This window comes from Phocoena phocoena, chromosome 2, assembly GCF_963924675.1.
Source record: "Phocoena phocoena chromosome 2, mPhoPho1.1, whole genome shotgun sequence".
Taxonomy (NCBI): domain Eukaryota; kingdom Metazoa; phylum Chordata; class Mammalia; order Artiodactyla; family Phocoenidae; genus Phocoena; species Phocoena phocoena.
The window spans coordinates 108589624-108605528 of NC_089220.1; the positions used below are offsets into that span (position 1 = coordinate 108589624).

Genomic DNA, 15905 nt, shown 5'->3' on the forward strand with positions numbered 1-15905 from the left:
AGATTATATAATCCGTGGCATTTGGGGTTGGGGGTGGGTGGGCGGTAGAATTTGCTTTTGAGAACGGACCTTTTCAACAGTTACCCCAGTCCCACTTGGAAGCTCTTCTTTAGTTCCAGGTGAACGTTATAACTGACACGCAGCTGGAGTCAGTCTGTACCATTATTTCAAGTCAAGGGATTGTCTTCTTTCAGAGAGTCAGAGAATATTCAGCAGAGCGCATTGCAAGAGAGAGGCTTAACCCTCAAGACTGCTTGTCCTGGGACGGCCCATTGGCAGGGCTCTGTCTTACTGGGAGGAGGTTATAATGACCAGGAATATGGCTGTTCCTAGGTAGGTCGTATGGATTCTGGATATAGCTGGAGTTACAACCACGGCCTTCTTGGACCACATTGACTGTGGGCTCTAAGGAATATAGTGAAAAATGAGTTCAGAGAACAGATTAGCTTTGATTGCCTTGTTGGGGGAAGAGAATTCTATTTAACTTGGTCGGGGGAGAAGCCAGGGGTTTATGATAAATGTATGAAGGTTAGGACTGAGGCTTGTTCAAGAGATTGAAAAGCTAAGTGAGTGTGCTATCAGAATCCCAAGCTCTGGTCAAAACCGAGGGACTTAGAGTATGCTAGAGGTGGGGTCAGGGGTTGTATCAGTGAGCCCAGGGACATGGGTTAAACTGGGAAAAAGTAGAACAACGTGATTTCGAAACTTGCAAATGTCTGTTCTGATTGTTTTTTAAACAGGAATTTGTGTCAACAATCAGTTGAAGTGTATGTGTTTGTGTGTATTGACTCCCCACCCCCAATATATCTGCTTCACACGTAGCCTTAGTGTTTTTTAAAAGCAGAGTTGGCACAAGAATTTCATTTCTTGTATGAGAGAGGAGGGCAGTCCTGGGAAAGACAGTTCACCTTGGATTCCTTAAAAAGCAACAAAAAAAGGGTGTATTTTCAAGACGGGGGGACTGGAGAGGGCTGTTTTCACTTCGGATGCTGTACTAGTGCCCTGATTTCACTAAGTTACTTATTTGAGACACCTACCAACTTCATATATATTTTTATTAGATGTCGACAAGGATGGCACATCTGTGTGTGGAGACCCCGTGTGCACAGGCGACTTCATTTCTACATAGCTGCTTTCTGGAAGCGTGCAGGTGAGGATGGGTAGGTCCTTAATTGTGGCATAAGGGTTTTCACTGCTATTCAAGGAACAAGTGCTAGAACTGCATACGGATTCTTTCATGTAATCTGCAAGGCAAGAGAGATTTCTTAGGACAAGCAAGGACACATGACTTAATTTAAATACCAAAAGCAGAGTACAGTTTATGTGCTTTCAGGATCGAGAAGTTGTAAACACCTTTGATAATCCAAGATGCACTTACTAAATACGTTGAGGAGTGCTTTTCTAGGTAAGCAGAGTTCTAAGGAATTATGTTTTTGGAGGGATAAGAACATTTTTGTTTTAGTAGTCAGGTATAGCACCAGAAAGGGATTAATTCAAGATATTCGTAATATGCTTTCACATCTGTTGTTTAATTTTTACAAAATCTTGCAAGGATAGTTGACTGTATTTTATAAGATGATGGCCCAGGGAGATGAAGTGACTTGTCTAAGGTCATATGGCTCATGAATGGCAGTGCCAGTACTTGAATCCATGCCTTGGGACTCCTTGGCCTGTGTATTTTCTGTGATATCATTTTTCTGAATTCTTTTTGAGGACTAAACTTAGGTTCAGAAGAAGTAGGCGTGTGATTTGGCACAAGTGCCAGCAATTTGGCAACCTTTAGGCAGCAAACAGGTAGTATCCCTGCTCTCGAGAAGCTCGTGATCAGAGGTGGGGCAGACTGAGTGTAATAGAGGTTTAAAAAGCACCTGGGTCTCAAGCTAGGCTTTGGAAAGTTCCTGTTTTCTAGTAAGCCTGCAGTATATCTTCTGGGGTCAGTTACTCCAGTTCTCAGGGATGCTAACTGAAATCTATTTTAGCAGTATCTTTCTCTGATACTAGGAGAACTCATGCTGCTTCTCCTGTAGTCTCTCAGGTGCATCATCCCCAAGACTTCAGGGTGTATTAGGGTACAAAAGTTGTAAACTGGTTTCCAAATATGAAGCAAGGTAACTGTAGCTCACTGGAGGAAGAAGGTTCTCTTTGTGACTGGGAGTCACAGTGAAACGGGAGCCCTTCTTTCAACCTCTATGCCATTTTCCCTTTTGGGGGAAGATTACTGCCTCCTGTGGATTGTTTCAAATGAGGCAGAACTTGCCTAGAAAAAGCAGGAGACTCTAATTTGGCAACTCTGGCCCTCATCCTTCTGTGAGGCTCTGCCAGCCAGGGGAATCTAGAAATAAGTACTGAGTTGCAGGGGCTTCGTAGTCAAGAGTGATCTAAGAAGTCTACGTTTCTATAAGTGGTAGCAGATGGTGAAATTTCTCTATTTCTCAGCTCTAAATTTCTATAAGTGCTAGCAGATGGTAAAATTCTCAGATGATCTTTCACTAGAACCACCACAATTTACATTTGGGGCTGCTATTTTTCTATGCTTTCTGCCTCCAACTTGTGAAATTAATGAAAATGTAAAAAAGTGAAAGTGGTAGTGTAATTCAAGGGGTTACTAGATGTACCTTAGTCCGGTGAGAGCAGAGCGCTCCACGTGACTGAAGTAGTTGAGATGTGTGCCACCACAGGAGTCTTTTCTCCCACAGCAGGTAACTGGTTGGGAGGGGATTTACTTTTTTGTTAGTATAGGGTTATTTATGTTTGTTTTAGCAGGTAAGATTTCCTCAATCTTGTACAAAACTACATTCACCCATTAGTTCCTAAAAGTGTAGGCAGAGCAGTAATTATTATTTCCCCTCCCCCTTTATTGCTTATGAGGAAACTGAGATTTGTATAGTGACTTCCCCAGGGTTACCCTGCTCATCAGTGTTAGAGCAAGCTCCAGAACCAGGCTCAGAGCACTTTGTATCACAGCTTAGCCCCCAGGCAGAGAGAGATGTGGGTCTTGGGTCCTGTCTTGGATTGTGGCCTCTCTCTACCCTAGAACCCTAGAGAGGAGGAGAAAACATTCTTGCTAGACAACGAGCAGTCCCAGCAGAGACTAAAGGGAGGCTGGATTGGCCCAGCTACTGGTGAGGCTCTCATAGGGGAAAGGTGGCTCTGGGTGCTAGGCCATGACCTGCCCGAGTCACATGGAATTGCCTCTAGTGAATACTTTGTTTCTTAGTACAAGGGAGTGGGGTTAAGTCTAGGAACCTCAGCTGGCCCCTTGGTCCCATTTTGGGTTCTCTGAATTTACCAGCCAAGTAGTAAGGCACTATGACTCGGCTGTTCCTGTGGAAGCTGAGGACTACTAGTACTGCTTAAAGAAGGGCTATCCCCTAACACCTCTCCCCTCCTCCCCACGCAGGCACATCAGTTTTACTTTGATTGGCAGCTGACTCAGTTGCATATTTTCTAAAATTTGAAGACTAGTGTTAGCTCGCTTTATAGCACATGTAGCTGGTCTTCACTGACTCCAGTTAGATCACTGACACTCGTTACATCTGTGCAGGGGGCCAGGCAGGAAGGACTAGTATTACTACTTTAGAAATGAGGAAACTAAAGCTCATAAAGTTTGCCTAATGTTAGTAAGTAGTTAAGTTAGGACAACCCCTCCCTGCTCTGATACCCAATCAAGGTGTTTTCCCCTCATATTTTGTTACCCTGTACGCCTGTCCTATATCCTAAATGCAAACTATCTGCAACAGCTTCACCTTACCCTGAACAAGGAAAGCCTTTTATCTGTGGGGCCAAGTTCAGCTGAGAAAGGCCAAGCTCTTTTTGTGGACGTCCCATGACTGATTATTAGGGCAGTGGGAGAGGCTTGAAGCTCTAGCTCAGTGCCTAACAGAGCCTCAGCCAACCAGTAGTGGCCCTCTTATTTCCACCAGAAAAGTCGGCTGCTTTCAAGTTTGGGGAAATAAATTGTTTGCTCTGTAGCAGGGGATGCACCTAAATAGATAAAAGAGAAATTGGGGTTTGTGGGAATGGGGTGAGTCTCAGGGAGAAGATGTATCATCCATAAAGGGGCCAGAGGTAAAGCCAAAGGGGATGGAGAAGAGTGTGTGTGTGCGTGTGTGTGTTTGGAGGTGGTGGTAGGAGGGTGTTGAATTATGGAATAAACTGGATTCTGTTTCTGAGGAGGGAGGGGAAGGGCAGGGCCAGCTGGAAAACTATACTTCAGGAACCTACTCTTTTCTCCAGCTGAGTCATCCACCTGCCTGCTCTGAGGGAGGGCAGGGTAAGGGGAAGAATAACCAGCTGCTCTAAGACACTTCCTCCTCTTTTTATAGCCCCACCTCTATACCAGTCTTTGCACTTTGGGCATGTTGCAAAGAAAGGGGAGACATCAACCAAGGCTCTCCAAGCTCTGGGGAGTCACTCCTTTAAGGCCTGTAATTAGCATCAAGGCTGAAGGTTTAGCCCTATAATGTCCTGGCATTTGTTCTCATATAGTTCCTACCTTCCCCAAATCACATACAGCCACATAACTATCAGAGGCAGAAGGGGCCTCTGAAATGAACTAATTGAAACATCTTCATTTTATAAAGGAAGTAACAAATCGAGAGAGGGGAAATGATTTTCCAAAGCCATCTTGTGAGTAGGATTTGAACTTATCCCAGCCTTCAGGTTCACACTATCATCTACTTAAGGCCAATATTTCACTGTTGGGGAAAACCTAGGCACTGAACGTCCATCTCTTGTCTTCTCAGCCTACTACTACTATTAGAAGGCCACAATGCCTTTTCTCCCACACTGGCTGAAAAAAGTTTTCAGGATGTCAGTGGGCTCCTGACTACCTGGGAAGCCAAGGTTATTGCAAGGAGAGACTTGGAGGTTGGATTAGCAAGGAGCATACAGGTGGGGAAAGGGGCAGCAACAGTGGGATCCAGGATTTCAGGATCATTAAGGTGATGGAGAGTAGTGGGGAGGATTCTTCTATAGCACTTTGAAATGCCTGACAGATAAGTGTTGACATGAGGCAGTTTGTTGCAGAATAATTTTGCTGAGAGGGGAGCAGGGGAAGGAGAGATGGAAAGGTGTTTAGAGGTAAAATGGGGTTAGCACAGCGGTATGAGTGATCTCGCGCAACCTCCAGATGACAGTGAGTGGAGGTCTTTAGTAAGTGACAGGGGAAAGGGAGCATTGACTGGATTAGATGCTTAGAACTGGAAGGGGCTTTAGAGATAGTGCTTGCACAACCCTGTCTTTTTTTTTTTATTATAAATTTATTTATTTATGGCTGTGTGGGGTCTTTGCTGCGCGCGGGCTTTTCTCTAGTTGTGTTGAGTGGAGGCTACTCTTCGTTGCGGTGCGCGGGCTTCTCATTGCGGTGGCTTCTCTTGTTGCGGAGCACAGGCTCTAGAGCGCAGGCTCAGTAGTTGTGGCACACAGGCTTAGTTGCTCTGAGGCATGTGGGATCTTCCCGGACCAGGGATCGAACCCATGCCCCTAGCGCTGGCAGGCGGATTCTTAATTACTGCGCCACCAGGGGAGCCCCAACCCTGTCCTTCTAATAGAGGAAGAAACCAAGACTCAGAAAACAACACTGTGATCTAATCAGTGCCACACAGCAAGAACCAGGACTAGAACCCAAATTGTTTTTTTTTTTTTTGCAGTACACGGGCCTCTCACTGTTGTGGCCTCTCCCGTTGCGGAGCACAGGCTCCGGACGCGCAGGCTTAGCGGCTGTGGCTCACGGGCTCAGCCGCTCTGCGGCATGTGGGATCCTCCCGGACCGGGGCACGAACCCGTGTCCCTTGCATCGGCAGGCGGACTCTCAGCCACTGCGCCACCAGGGAAGCCCGTTTTTTTTTGTTTTTTTAATTTTTGTTTGGCTGCACCGTGCAGCTTGCAGGATCTTAGTTCTCCGACCAGGGATTGAACCCGGGCCCCAGCAGTAAAAGCGCCAAGTCCTAACCACTGGACCACCAGGGAATTCCCCTTAGAACCCATATCTTTTAACTCCCAGGCCAGGGCTCTTTCCCACTGAGTTCAGAGAACACTAAGACTCTTTATCTTAACTCTTAGTGGTTATAATTTGGTTGGGCCAGTAATTTTAGGAAATAATTCCATTCCTGGTACAAACTAGTTTATTAAATGTTTATCTGGGGAGTTCAGCCAGTTAGTGGGGTTTATTTCCATGTCTTTGATAAGTATTTCTGTAAAGCTCTTAACTGTGATGTTCCATTTTCCTCTTGTTCTGGTGTGTTGGTCCCTAACACCTGTTGGTACATTTGCCTACATAGCCATCTTTTCTTTCCAATTTAAAGGATAATTATAGCCGGAGTGGTGAAATGAAACCTGGCTGCTAGCTTCCAAGTCTCCCCTGCACTCAGACACTTAGATATATGATCCCACAAAACAGGAATGAATGACGCCATGGCCGAGTCCTTAACTTCGTTTTACATTTATGGCTGCGAGTAACTACTATAATTACAATGCGCAGGGCAGTGAAGTGCATAGGGAAGTTGTGTGCTCATTTATTGAGGTGTCTGGGCCTGTCTGAATTCACTCATGCTTGAGTCATGCATATTCTCAGAGCTGTAAATGTCCTTAGAGATGTTTCTGTTGAATCCCCATTCCTCCTTGAGAAAGAAACTGAGGTCCCAGGTCACAGTGATAAGACAGTATAGTTTTGTTTTCTATTGTTTAGCTTCATCTACTGTAATGGCGCTTCCTTTCATTTGGGTGGTTTAAGTCAAAACTAACAAAAAATTGCCAGAATGATGATCCCAAGGGCATAGTGACCTATGGGTGGTGACCTTCTGTCCTCAGATCGTTCTCTTGGGCTGTGCACATCCTAACACGTGCTGGTGGAGACTTGTCCTTCCTGCTCTGTTGTTCAGAACACAGTTCTCACCACCATCCACCCCTAGCTCACCCCACTTTTTTTTTTCCTCACCCTATTTCTAATAACCACCCCACCAAAGGTTGAGGACGACTAGCTCTCCTTGGTTAGGAAAGTGGTGTCTCAGGTGTACCTAAGGCTAAGTCTGAAAGACCAGAAGGGTAATCTGGGAAATCTGAGTCAGTCTAGACTTAGGGGTTTGTAAGTGTTAGGTGATATGCTACATAAGGATGCCCTGAGGCATTTGTCACAAAAGGTCCCACTCTAGATCTGTGGCATCAAAATCTTGGGGAGTTGGGAGGTGAACATATGTATTTTTAACAAGCTTTCCAGGTGATTCTGGTACACAGCTAGGTTTAGGATATCCACTGGGATCGTTGCTGTAAGTCATATCTCTTTCAGTTTGGCTGAGACTCTTAAATGGTCCTCAGAGACAAAAGGACAACTCTATTACATCAGTATAACCCGTTACAATATGCAGAAACACTTCTGATCTGTGTTTTTTATTAGATACTCAGGATAACCTTGTTAGATCATAGGACAGGCATACTTATCCCAACCTTGCAATTTGAGAAAACTGTGCCTTACGGTGGTTGGTCATAGTTAATAAGTGACAATTTCAAAGCCACCTGTTTCACACATTTCTGTTATTTAAACCTAGGCCCTAAGCCTGGGGCAGGACCTGACCTTTCATATTTGGCTTCATCTGTATACTTCCTAGAAGGATGATCCAACTTGCAGTTCCCATGTGTTAGGGATTAGTCCTGGCTTCCCTCTTCTCTGGGGCAGAGATCTCGTGAGGGTGGAGTGCCATACAATATTAACACTAGGTATTATTTTCATTCCTTGTGCCCCAGAAAGCCAGAAGGTGCAGGGTGGCATTCCTTACCAGCGCAATGACAGGAGGCCTCTGGGGCAGGTAGATTGACTTTATTTCAGATTTTATAATCAATTTAACTTGTACTAATTGGTTGGATAATGACGTTCTACATTTCCGAAGACATTTAGTTGGCATCTATAAAAAACCCATAAGCGTTTCCTAAGCAGGTGCAACTGAAATCAAAAGATGAAATCATTATTATTATGATTGCTCCTCCTGGGCAGAGCTACCCAGCAGCCCCAGGTCCTGTGGTCTTTAACATTTTTTTGGGGGGTGGGGGAAGAGATGCGCAGTTTGTACCTGGTAGAACTGGCCATTTCAGATCTGCACTCTTTTTCTTGCTAAGCCCTTTCTAATGGGACGTCAGGATTAGATACTGTACCTTTGAAGCCTTTGTCCATAATGTATGTGTTCTGACGTCTATCCATTCCACAAGCACCTGCATAAGAACAGTAAAAGGAAAGAAAAATATAGGGGTGAATGAGGTTTACCTAGACTGCATGAGTTCTTTTTTTTGTTTGTCTTTTTTCTTTCTCCCCTACCCAGAAAATAAATAGTTCTTTAGTGCTAGAAAATTATTCTGGGTTTAATCTACTCTAAATCATCTTGACCATACAGGAATTCTTTAAAAGCTCCTAAAGCATAAATGATGAGCTACAGCACTCCCTGGCATATTTAGCACTACTGCTCTTTAACCTTCACTCTGAGGGGGATGTCTTCCAGGAGGTGATCAAAGGCAGTTCTGATGCCACCTACATCACTGTAGGTGAAGTTTCAGTCTCCAAAAGTATAGGATAAGGAATGAATCAGAACCAGTTCTTAGCTTGGGGGAAGGGTGTATGACATTCCCAGTCCCAGTTCTGTTGGACTTCGGAGAGGGGGTGAAGACTGTTTCTCACCTTGTAGCTCTGGTCTTCCCTCTCCCCTTCTGGATCCAAAGCTCGACTGAGGGGAGCCAGAGGGAGGTGAACAGGTAGCTGAGGTTCTTCATTGGTCATCTCTACAGGATGTATAGTCATTCCCTTACATAGTCAGCTGGCTTAGTCCCCCTCCCCCTGCCCCACATTTTTTGGGTGGACCATTTGCACATAATTGAGAGTTGTATTTGAACAATACTACCAGTGTTTTCCAGTCCCAAGGATTTCTTTTTTCCCTTTTGGCTGTCACAGTTTATCCTAGGCTCCCACAATGCATGGTTCTGAGCCCCAGCCAGAGGCAGGAAGGACACAAAGCTTCAGCGACCAAGCTCTGGTTCTTTGCTACTGGTGATCCCAGAAAAGAAATTATGTGATACTTTAAATTTGGGACAGTGATGACTTGGGCTCACAAAGCCATTATTTTCAGCTTTTAACTGAGAATGCCATATCAGGCAAGGCATGCGGCAAGTGCTTACTAAAATACAGTTTGACTGCACTTGACTCTCCCCAGTCGCTGACACTGAAGACCAACCCATGGCTCTTTAGATACGTCCCCATACCTCTTCCATATAGATAGAGGTCCCTAGTTGAAATTGCAGGAGCCTACTCCTATCTCCCTTCCTTCCACACATTGCTCAGTGATAGAGCAGAATCAGATCCAAGTTTTTCTCAAGTTTGCTATTCTCCAAAGGGCCTGTAGGTACCTGTGCCCTTCAGAAGCATGACTGTAACAGTCTGTATCACTGGTGTCAGTTCAGCACTTTATTCTAGACCAGGGCTTCTTTTGCCCTCCCTGAGGGAGGGAGGCTAGGCTGTTAACTTTTTCCCTTTTTAGAGAACAGGAAACAGGCTCAAAGAAGGGCAGTGACTTGTCTGAGATCACACCGACAAGTGAGAAGTTGAGTTCTGCCCAGAGCTCAGATGTTCTCAAGTATTCTCTCCCATTGGCCACCAGCCTGCCTCAGTGTAAGCGAAAAAATGACAGTGTGTGGTGGCTCTGGCTACAGTGGTTGAACCCAGAGGATGCTCCCAAATGGAAAGAGGTGCAGGGTGGTGGTAGTGTGTGTGTCGGGGGGTTGTATTTGGTGGGGTTATTGAATGTCCTGAGCACTGCTTAGGGGGCTCACAGCCAGGAGCACAGCCTCCTGGGTATAAGCTCAGGGTATGTGAAGCCCATGCCTACTTAACAGGTAGATGGATTTAGAACCTTTGCTCTTCTTACTGCTACTGGCCTCAGAGACCTGCAGGGGTTGGTAGAGCTGCATTTCACTTGAGCTCTAGAAACCAGCTAGAGCCTGAATTCAGGCCCAGGTTGTTCAGTGTGCCATCTAGGGCAGGACTACTTTGTAGGGAGGCCAAATTCTCTGTTTATTCATTGCACCTACTTCTGTAACTCCTACCTCACATCTTCCCATAGCAGGACTGATTTTCCAAGTCTCTTTTTTGCATCTTTCCCAAGCTACCAGGTTTGAGCCTAATATATGAGCACAGAGGATGTTGGTTGACACATCCTGCCCCAAACTCTCTAGATCCCTACTGGACCACCCTACCCTATGATCTGGGAGAGCCAGTCTGGGGTCTCTCTCTGAGGGACATTGGGCTTTTTGGCCAGAGAACCAACTCTCCGTCATTCACATCCACGGGCCCAAAGAATCCCAAAGATGTCACCATCTCCAAGTCACTTCTCAGTGGTTTTGGGTTGTATTCTGTGGTCTGCAGGGAGTGCGGTTATGTTGTGTTCCCTTCACCTGATACTACTTGCAGTTTGTCTATATCCACTGACCATGATAGGAGGAGAAGGGGTGACTGAGGGGATCCAGACAGGCTTCCTTCTTCAGATAGGGAATTGGGCTTGTAGATTAATTATGTCGGAGGGAAGGGGCTCAGCAGGGAGGGTTCTGGGACCATGGGGGTAAGTTAAAGGATAGGAGTGGGGGTTAGGGTAGGTGCTGGGTCTGGTCTGGTATGACAACCTCAGGGGTCCAGGGGATAGAGGGTAGGGCTGGGAGTCTAACCTGGTGAGTGTAGCTCAGCGGGGCGGCTGAGGTGTCTAAGTTCAATGTAGAAGTCCTCGGGCGGGTACCTGGCCTCCAGGGCACTGATCTGGAAATGGGAGTCTAGTGAGAGGATGACAGGGAGGAGCCATTATTCCCAGGGCCCTGGTATGGCAGGGGTTGGGGGATGAGGGTCAGGGTGGGGCAGGTTGGAAGGAATCAGGGCTTCCATGTGTAGCATCCAAAGGCGCTAGAGCCAGCAGGGCCAGAGGGATTTGCTAGAGCTGAGGCCACTGGCCTTGCTACCCCTCACTCCCCACCCCTCACCCGCACCCCCATAGGAATTGGTGTCTGCCAGGGCAGTGGGGCAGAGGGAATAAGCCCTTGAAAGGGGCACCTTGGTAGGGCCTGGCTCAGGCAGGGGTCCCTTTCCCAGATGGTGAGTGCATCTTTTGCTTCCAACCTGAATCCCCACATCTGGGCCCTAGCTTTCTCCCTTGTGGTCCCTGGGTCATAGCCACTCTCTCCCTATCCCCTAACATAGGAATGAAAGGGGTCTTGGACTTCATTTGCTTATAAGAGATGAAATAGGCGCTTGGGTTTCCTCCCCACACCCCTTCACCCTGGGAGAAACCATGCTTAAGACTTACCTACTAACTCTCCCAGGGAGCTGGGATGGGCCCCTGTCAATATGGGAGAAGGAGAAGAGGGTGGGATGTGATGGCAGGGGCCCAGACTCAAACCACTACTGACCTAACACGTTCACATAGCTGTAGGGGGTCCAGCCTGCCATGTCTCTGTCAAGGGACTTGTTACTGAGCTGTTTGGAAAGTAGGAGAGCGAGTTACTATCTAGTGCCCTTGAGATGCCCCTGCCCAGCCTTTGCTTTTGCCCACCCTCGTGCACCCACCCCTGTGACGACCCTGACCCACCTAGGTGCTAGGTCGTTGAGGGAAAGGGAGAGTTAGGTGTTCTATGATAGGCCACCGTGGTGTGGCTGAGGCCAGTGGGAACAGAACATATACCCCCATCTAAGCAGTCTGGCTGAAGCTGTAAGGCTCTTGGGCCCCTGGGACAAAGGGGAGCAAAGGGCAGGGCCTCTTTGAGAGCCAAGAACTGGCCTGAGCCAAGCTGGCCCTGACAGGGAAAGCAGGTCAGCTGGATGGGGCTGAGCTGCAGGAGAAAGGGGTGTTGGCAGCGTCTCGGCTGCAACACGAGGCCATCTCCAGCACAGAGCCGGGTGCCGAGGCTGCCTGCAACATCACTGTCACCTCTGCCACCTGACCTGGGCTGAGTGTGGGAATCTTCCTTTCATGTGACCAAGAAAGCTTCAGGGTAGGTTGGCCTTATGGCGCAACCCTTCCTCTTCCTGCGATCTCACAGCTGCCCTTCATATGAGGCAAGGATGGTTGTTCTCATTTCACAGCTGGGGACCTGAGTCCTGCTTGTGGGCCCCGCTCATGGTCACACACACAGGCAGTGACAGAGCTGGGTCTACAACTCAGGTCTCAGCTCGCAGAACTATGTCCTTTCCATGTCATCACAGCTGCCTGCCCTTGCTAAAAATTTGCCAGGCTGAGGGGTCCCTGACCACACAGAACTACTTTGGGCCCCTGGGGTGAAATGAGCCAGAGGGTCACCAAGTGGGCTACTCTGTAGTAACTCCACCCCCTTACTGAGTGACAGAGGGTGGCTGGTGCTTCCGTGTCAGCGTGAGACCAAGAATGACATGGCCACAAGGGACTTTGTCTCTCACCCCTGGCGTCCTTTGCCTCTAACCTGCTGTAGCCTTGATAATGTGGCTGTAGTTAATCAAGGACCCCCTACTGGGAAGCTCCTGGATTCCCTTCCCTTGGCTCCTCAGATCAGCCTAAAGCTGTGAAGCTGGGTGTGGGGCTGACGGCCACAGGCTTTGCATACAGACCTCGAGGTACCCCTGCTTGCAGCACTGCCAGTCTATTGGAAAACTGAGGCTGAGAGCCCCTGAAGAGGGCCTTTGGGTGCTGGCTTGACAGGGGTGGCTCCTGGGACTATATGGGGTCTGTGTCATTGTTGCCAGGGAGCTCAGGGTGCATTGCTACCAGGGCTGTGGCAGCAGCCATGGTCCGTGGACTGGTGGATATTTTCTGTGGGGCAGATGGGGAGAAAGGATCCCTAGAGCTCTATAAGGCACAGACCTGGAGGATGAAAACTGCTCCTGGCCATGTTCCTGGCCCAGGATGGGGTTTTGCCACCCAGCCCCCCATGGTCCTGCCATAGTGTGTATATGTGTGTGTGTGTGTGTGTGTGTGTGTGTGTGTGTGCGCACGCAGGTGTGCAGCATGAGCCCGTTGACCTTGTGGTCCTTGGGGCTGTCCCTCATTTCTGAACCTCTCATCTGCCCACTATGGATCCTGGCACACCAGGGGGTGCTCACTACACATGTGTGCTGAGACATCCTTGCCCAAGGGCCTGTGATTGTACGAGGACGTCTTGCCATCAGCCAGTGTTATGCTGGGAGCTGTGAGGAAAGGCCCTGTCCAGGGTGGTGCACACCTGACCTTGAAGGCCTGTAGGACTCACTGTTAATGGGAACACTTGGCTGTGGCTGATGTTTGGGTTCCATGTCCCTTGTGATGGTTCTGATAGCAACAAATGGTTGTGGGTGTGTACTGATAACATGTAGTAGGTAAGGTGGTACCTAAGTAATAGTAGTTACTCTATAATGTGCTGGCTGCACACATGGTGCTGGTAACATACTGTGGTGATTAATTCTGTAGTGTTTTGACTATATGTGTTAACATGAGGCAAAAGTGGTTACATGGTTATGTGTGACAAGGCTACACATGATTACTTGATGATCACATGACTTGGTACCCACCGGTTACACACAGGGTATGGGGGTGTATGTTATATCGAGTGATGCTGTGAGTTGGTTACATGTGACGTGTCCTGGTTACATGGCACTTGTTGGCTCCATATAACCTGGTGGCTTCCTCTTACGTGCTTCACAGAGTGTTTACATGGGATCACAGGGCGATGTGTATTGTATTGGCAGTTGGTTCCACACAGACCCTGGGCGGGGTGGTGGTGGTGCAGTTTCTTCCCAGGCAGAGGTGAGGGCTCAGTGTGTAGACAGCGGATGGGGGCTGGGGAGTTAGGGGCCCGGTACCTTGGTGGGGCTGTTCCTGTCCAGAGTGCTGGCCTGGTTGGTGTTAGGCCCCCCGCACGCCAGTGCGTGGTAGCTGGAATTGGAAAAGCACTGGGCATGGCTGCTACTTTGAGACAAATCTGGGAAGAGAACAAGGTGCCACATGCCATCACATCCCTGGCCCTGGCATGAGACACCCCTAAACTAATGCTTGGGCTGGGCTGCCTCGAAAGTGCTCTGCAAAGAGAGACAGTCAAGTCTCCCAGCCCCCAAGCTTCCTGGCATCTACTACTCCCCTAGAAATGTGTAGAGCCTGATTTGCCCCTTTCCTTGCAGTGGCCCTCCTTGCAGCTTGCAGGTTGCAGGTTAGGCTTGCCAGTGTGGAGGGTGGCACCAGCGTGAGAAGCGTTAATTTGACAGTCTCAGATATCCCTGAGTCACTACGTAGGGCTATGCTGACCCTCCCCTGCCTCCCCCAGGGTCAGATCCCAGTAGTGAGGCTGTAAAGAGAACCCCACTTCTCCTGACCTTAGCCTTGCCCTCCTGCAGATTCCAGTGGAATGGCATGGGAAAACCTAGCCAACCTTGCTTACTATAGTCATAGAAGAAAATCCCCAAATCCTCCCTATGAGCTTTGGGATTTCATCAGGGGATATCTACTTTGGCTGAAACCCAGGGCAGCATGTAGGCCAGGAACTTCCTCAAGGTAGGGTCTGCACCTGGGCCGCTTCTGGCTCTCCTGCAGCGCCTAGCACGGAGCTGGGCAAATAGTAGGCAATGGAATTAGCAGGATTGACATGTCAGCAGGCCGACATGATCTTGGTTTTCTAAGTAAGTCCAAGGTCCAGGAGGCTGCAGGTCAGCCATGAGCTATGGAGCCAGCTGGAGAGAGCTGTCATCCTTGTACATACCCTGACAGGCCTACCCTCCTGTGGCTCAGGGCTGTGGGCAATTTTAGAGCATTTTGACCTCTTCTGTTTAATGAAATATGAAGCAAAAAGCTGTTCTTATTTCTAAGGCAGCAGTCCAGACTCCCAGATAAATGCCTGCTGGAGTTGTTACCCCATTTGTGAACAGACTGGGTTCCAGCAGGCCTGATTCGAGGGACATTGCCCAGACTTTCAGACTTCCCCACGTCAGGCCCCGTCCCCTTCCACTGTATAACTAGGGCCCTCCTAGCTCTGGGAACTGGGAGGGAGGGGTGCTCTGAGGCCTTCACCAAGGAAACAAAAATGGGACAGGGCTTGGACATTGGGCCCCACGGCTGGTTTCCTGAGGTGGCACAGGCTGGGGAGAGGTTCCCCTGGAGCATTTAGGAAATTTACTGCTTAGTGTGGGTGCTCTTGTGGCTAAAGCCTGGTGAGGAGGAGGGGAAGCTCTGGGGAAATGGAAGAAGGCTCCTAACCGTAGCTGTTCAGAGTGGGCACCCTGGAAATGACACCCCCTGGGAGCCCCATCTACCTTTCCCAAGTGAGCTCCAGCTCCTCGCCTCCATTATCTCTGCAGGGGAGCCTGAGCATCCAGCAGACAACTCTGCAGGCACGACCACCCACCTTCAGCGGTAAACCCCGGTGTCCCCAAGAATACCGTGTGGCTCCTCTTGGGTCCTGTGTGTGTGTATTCGGGGGGTGGGGCGCGGGAGGGAGCTGCTGGGGGCATAGCCCTTACCTGAGAGGGAGTAGTCAGTGCTGGTCATCCTCATGGCAGGTGTGTAGGAGACGCGGGGAGCCAGGTCTCGGCCCTTCTCTTTCTGCCGCCGCCGGTGCCAGGCGAACAGGCCCAGCAGCACCACAATGAGGAACAACAGGAGGACGATGCCTGTGACAGCACCCACCGAGTGCCGCTCTGCACCCAGTGCTGGGCTGATCTTGGTGTAGGGATTTAGCTCCTCCATCATGAGGGCAGCTGCGGGCAGAGGGAGGGGCTGAGCCTGGGGCAGGCCTGCTTGCTCTTCAGATCTCCTCAGCCTGGGGCCTAGACTCCTGAGGTTAGGAGACCCGGGTGCTGGTCTTGGCCCTATTCTTCAATCCCTTCAACCTCACGTGTCTGTCTTCAACTGTCTACAAAGGGTAGCGTCCCAGGGTCGTGACAGGGAGCAAAT

General features: G+C 48.9%; 1 protein-coding gene across 2 annotated transcripts in view; it reads right to left on the reverse strand.

Annotated features, from left to right (window-relative positions):
• Positions 1–244: 244 nt before the first annotated feature.
• The window catches only part of MEGF11 (multiple EGF like domains 11), a 234380-nt gene continuing 218719 nt past the window's right edge, over positions 245–15905 (reverse strand). Inside the window, exons 19-25 of one of the 2 annotated variants that reach the window (XM_065870889.1) lie at positions 15473–15709; positions 13826–13944; positions 11428–11494; positions 10696–10797; positions 8146–8202; positions 1038–1244; positions 245–405 (exon numbers count right to left, since the gene is read on the reverse strand). In XM_065870889.1, the coding sequence (XP_065726961.1) occupies positions 245–405; positions 1038–1244; positions 8146–8202; positions 10696–10797; positions 11428–11494; positions 13826–13944; positions 15473–15709 (950 nt within the window). The remainder of the gene's footprint in view (positions 406–1037; positions 1245–8145; positions 8203–10695; positions 10798–11427; positions 11495–13825; positions 13945–15472; positions 15710–15905) is intronic. The other variant, XM_065870890.1, reaches the window with a different exon arrangement.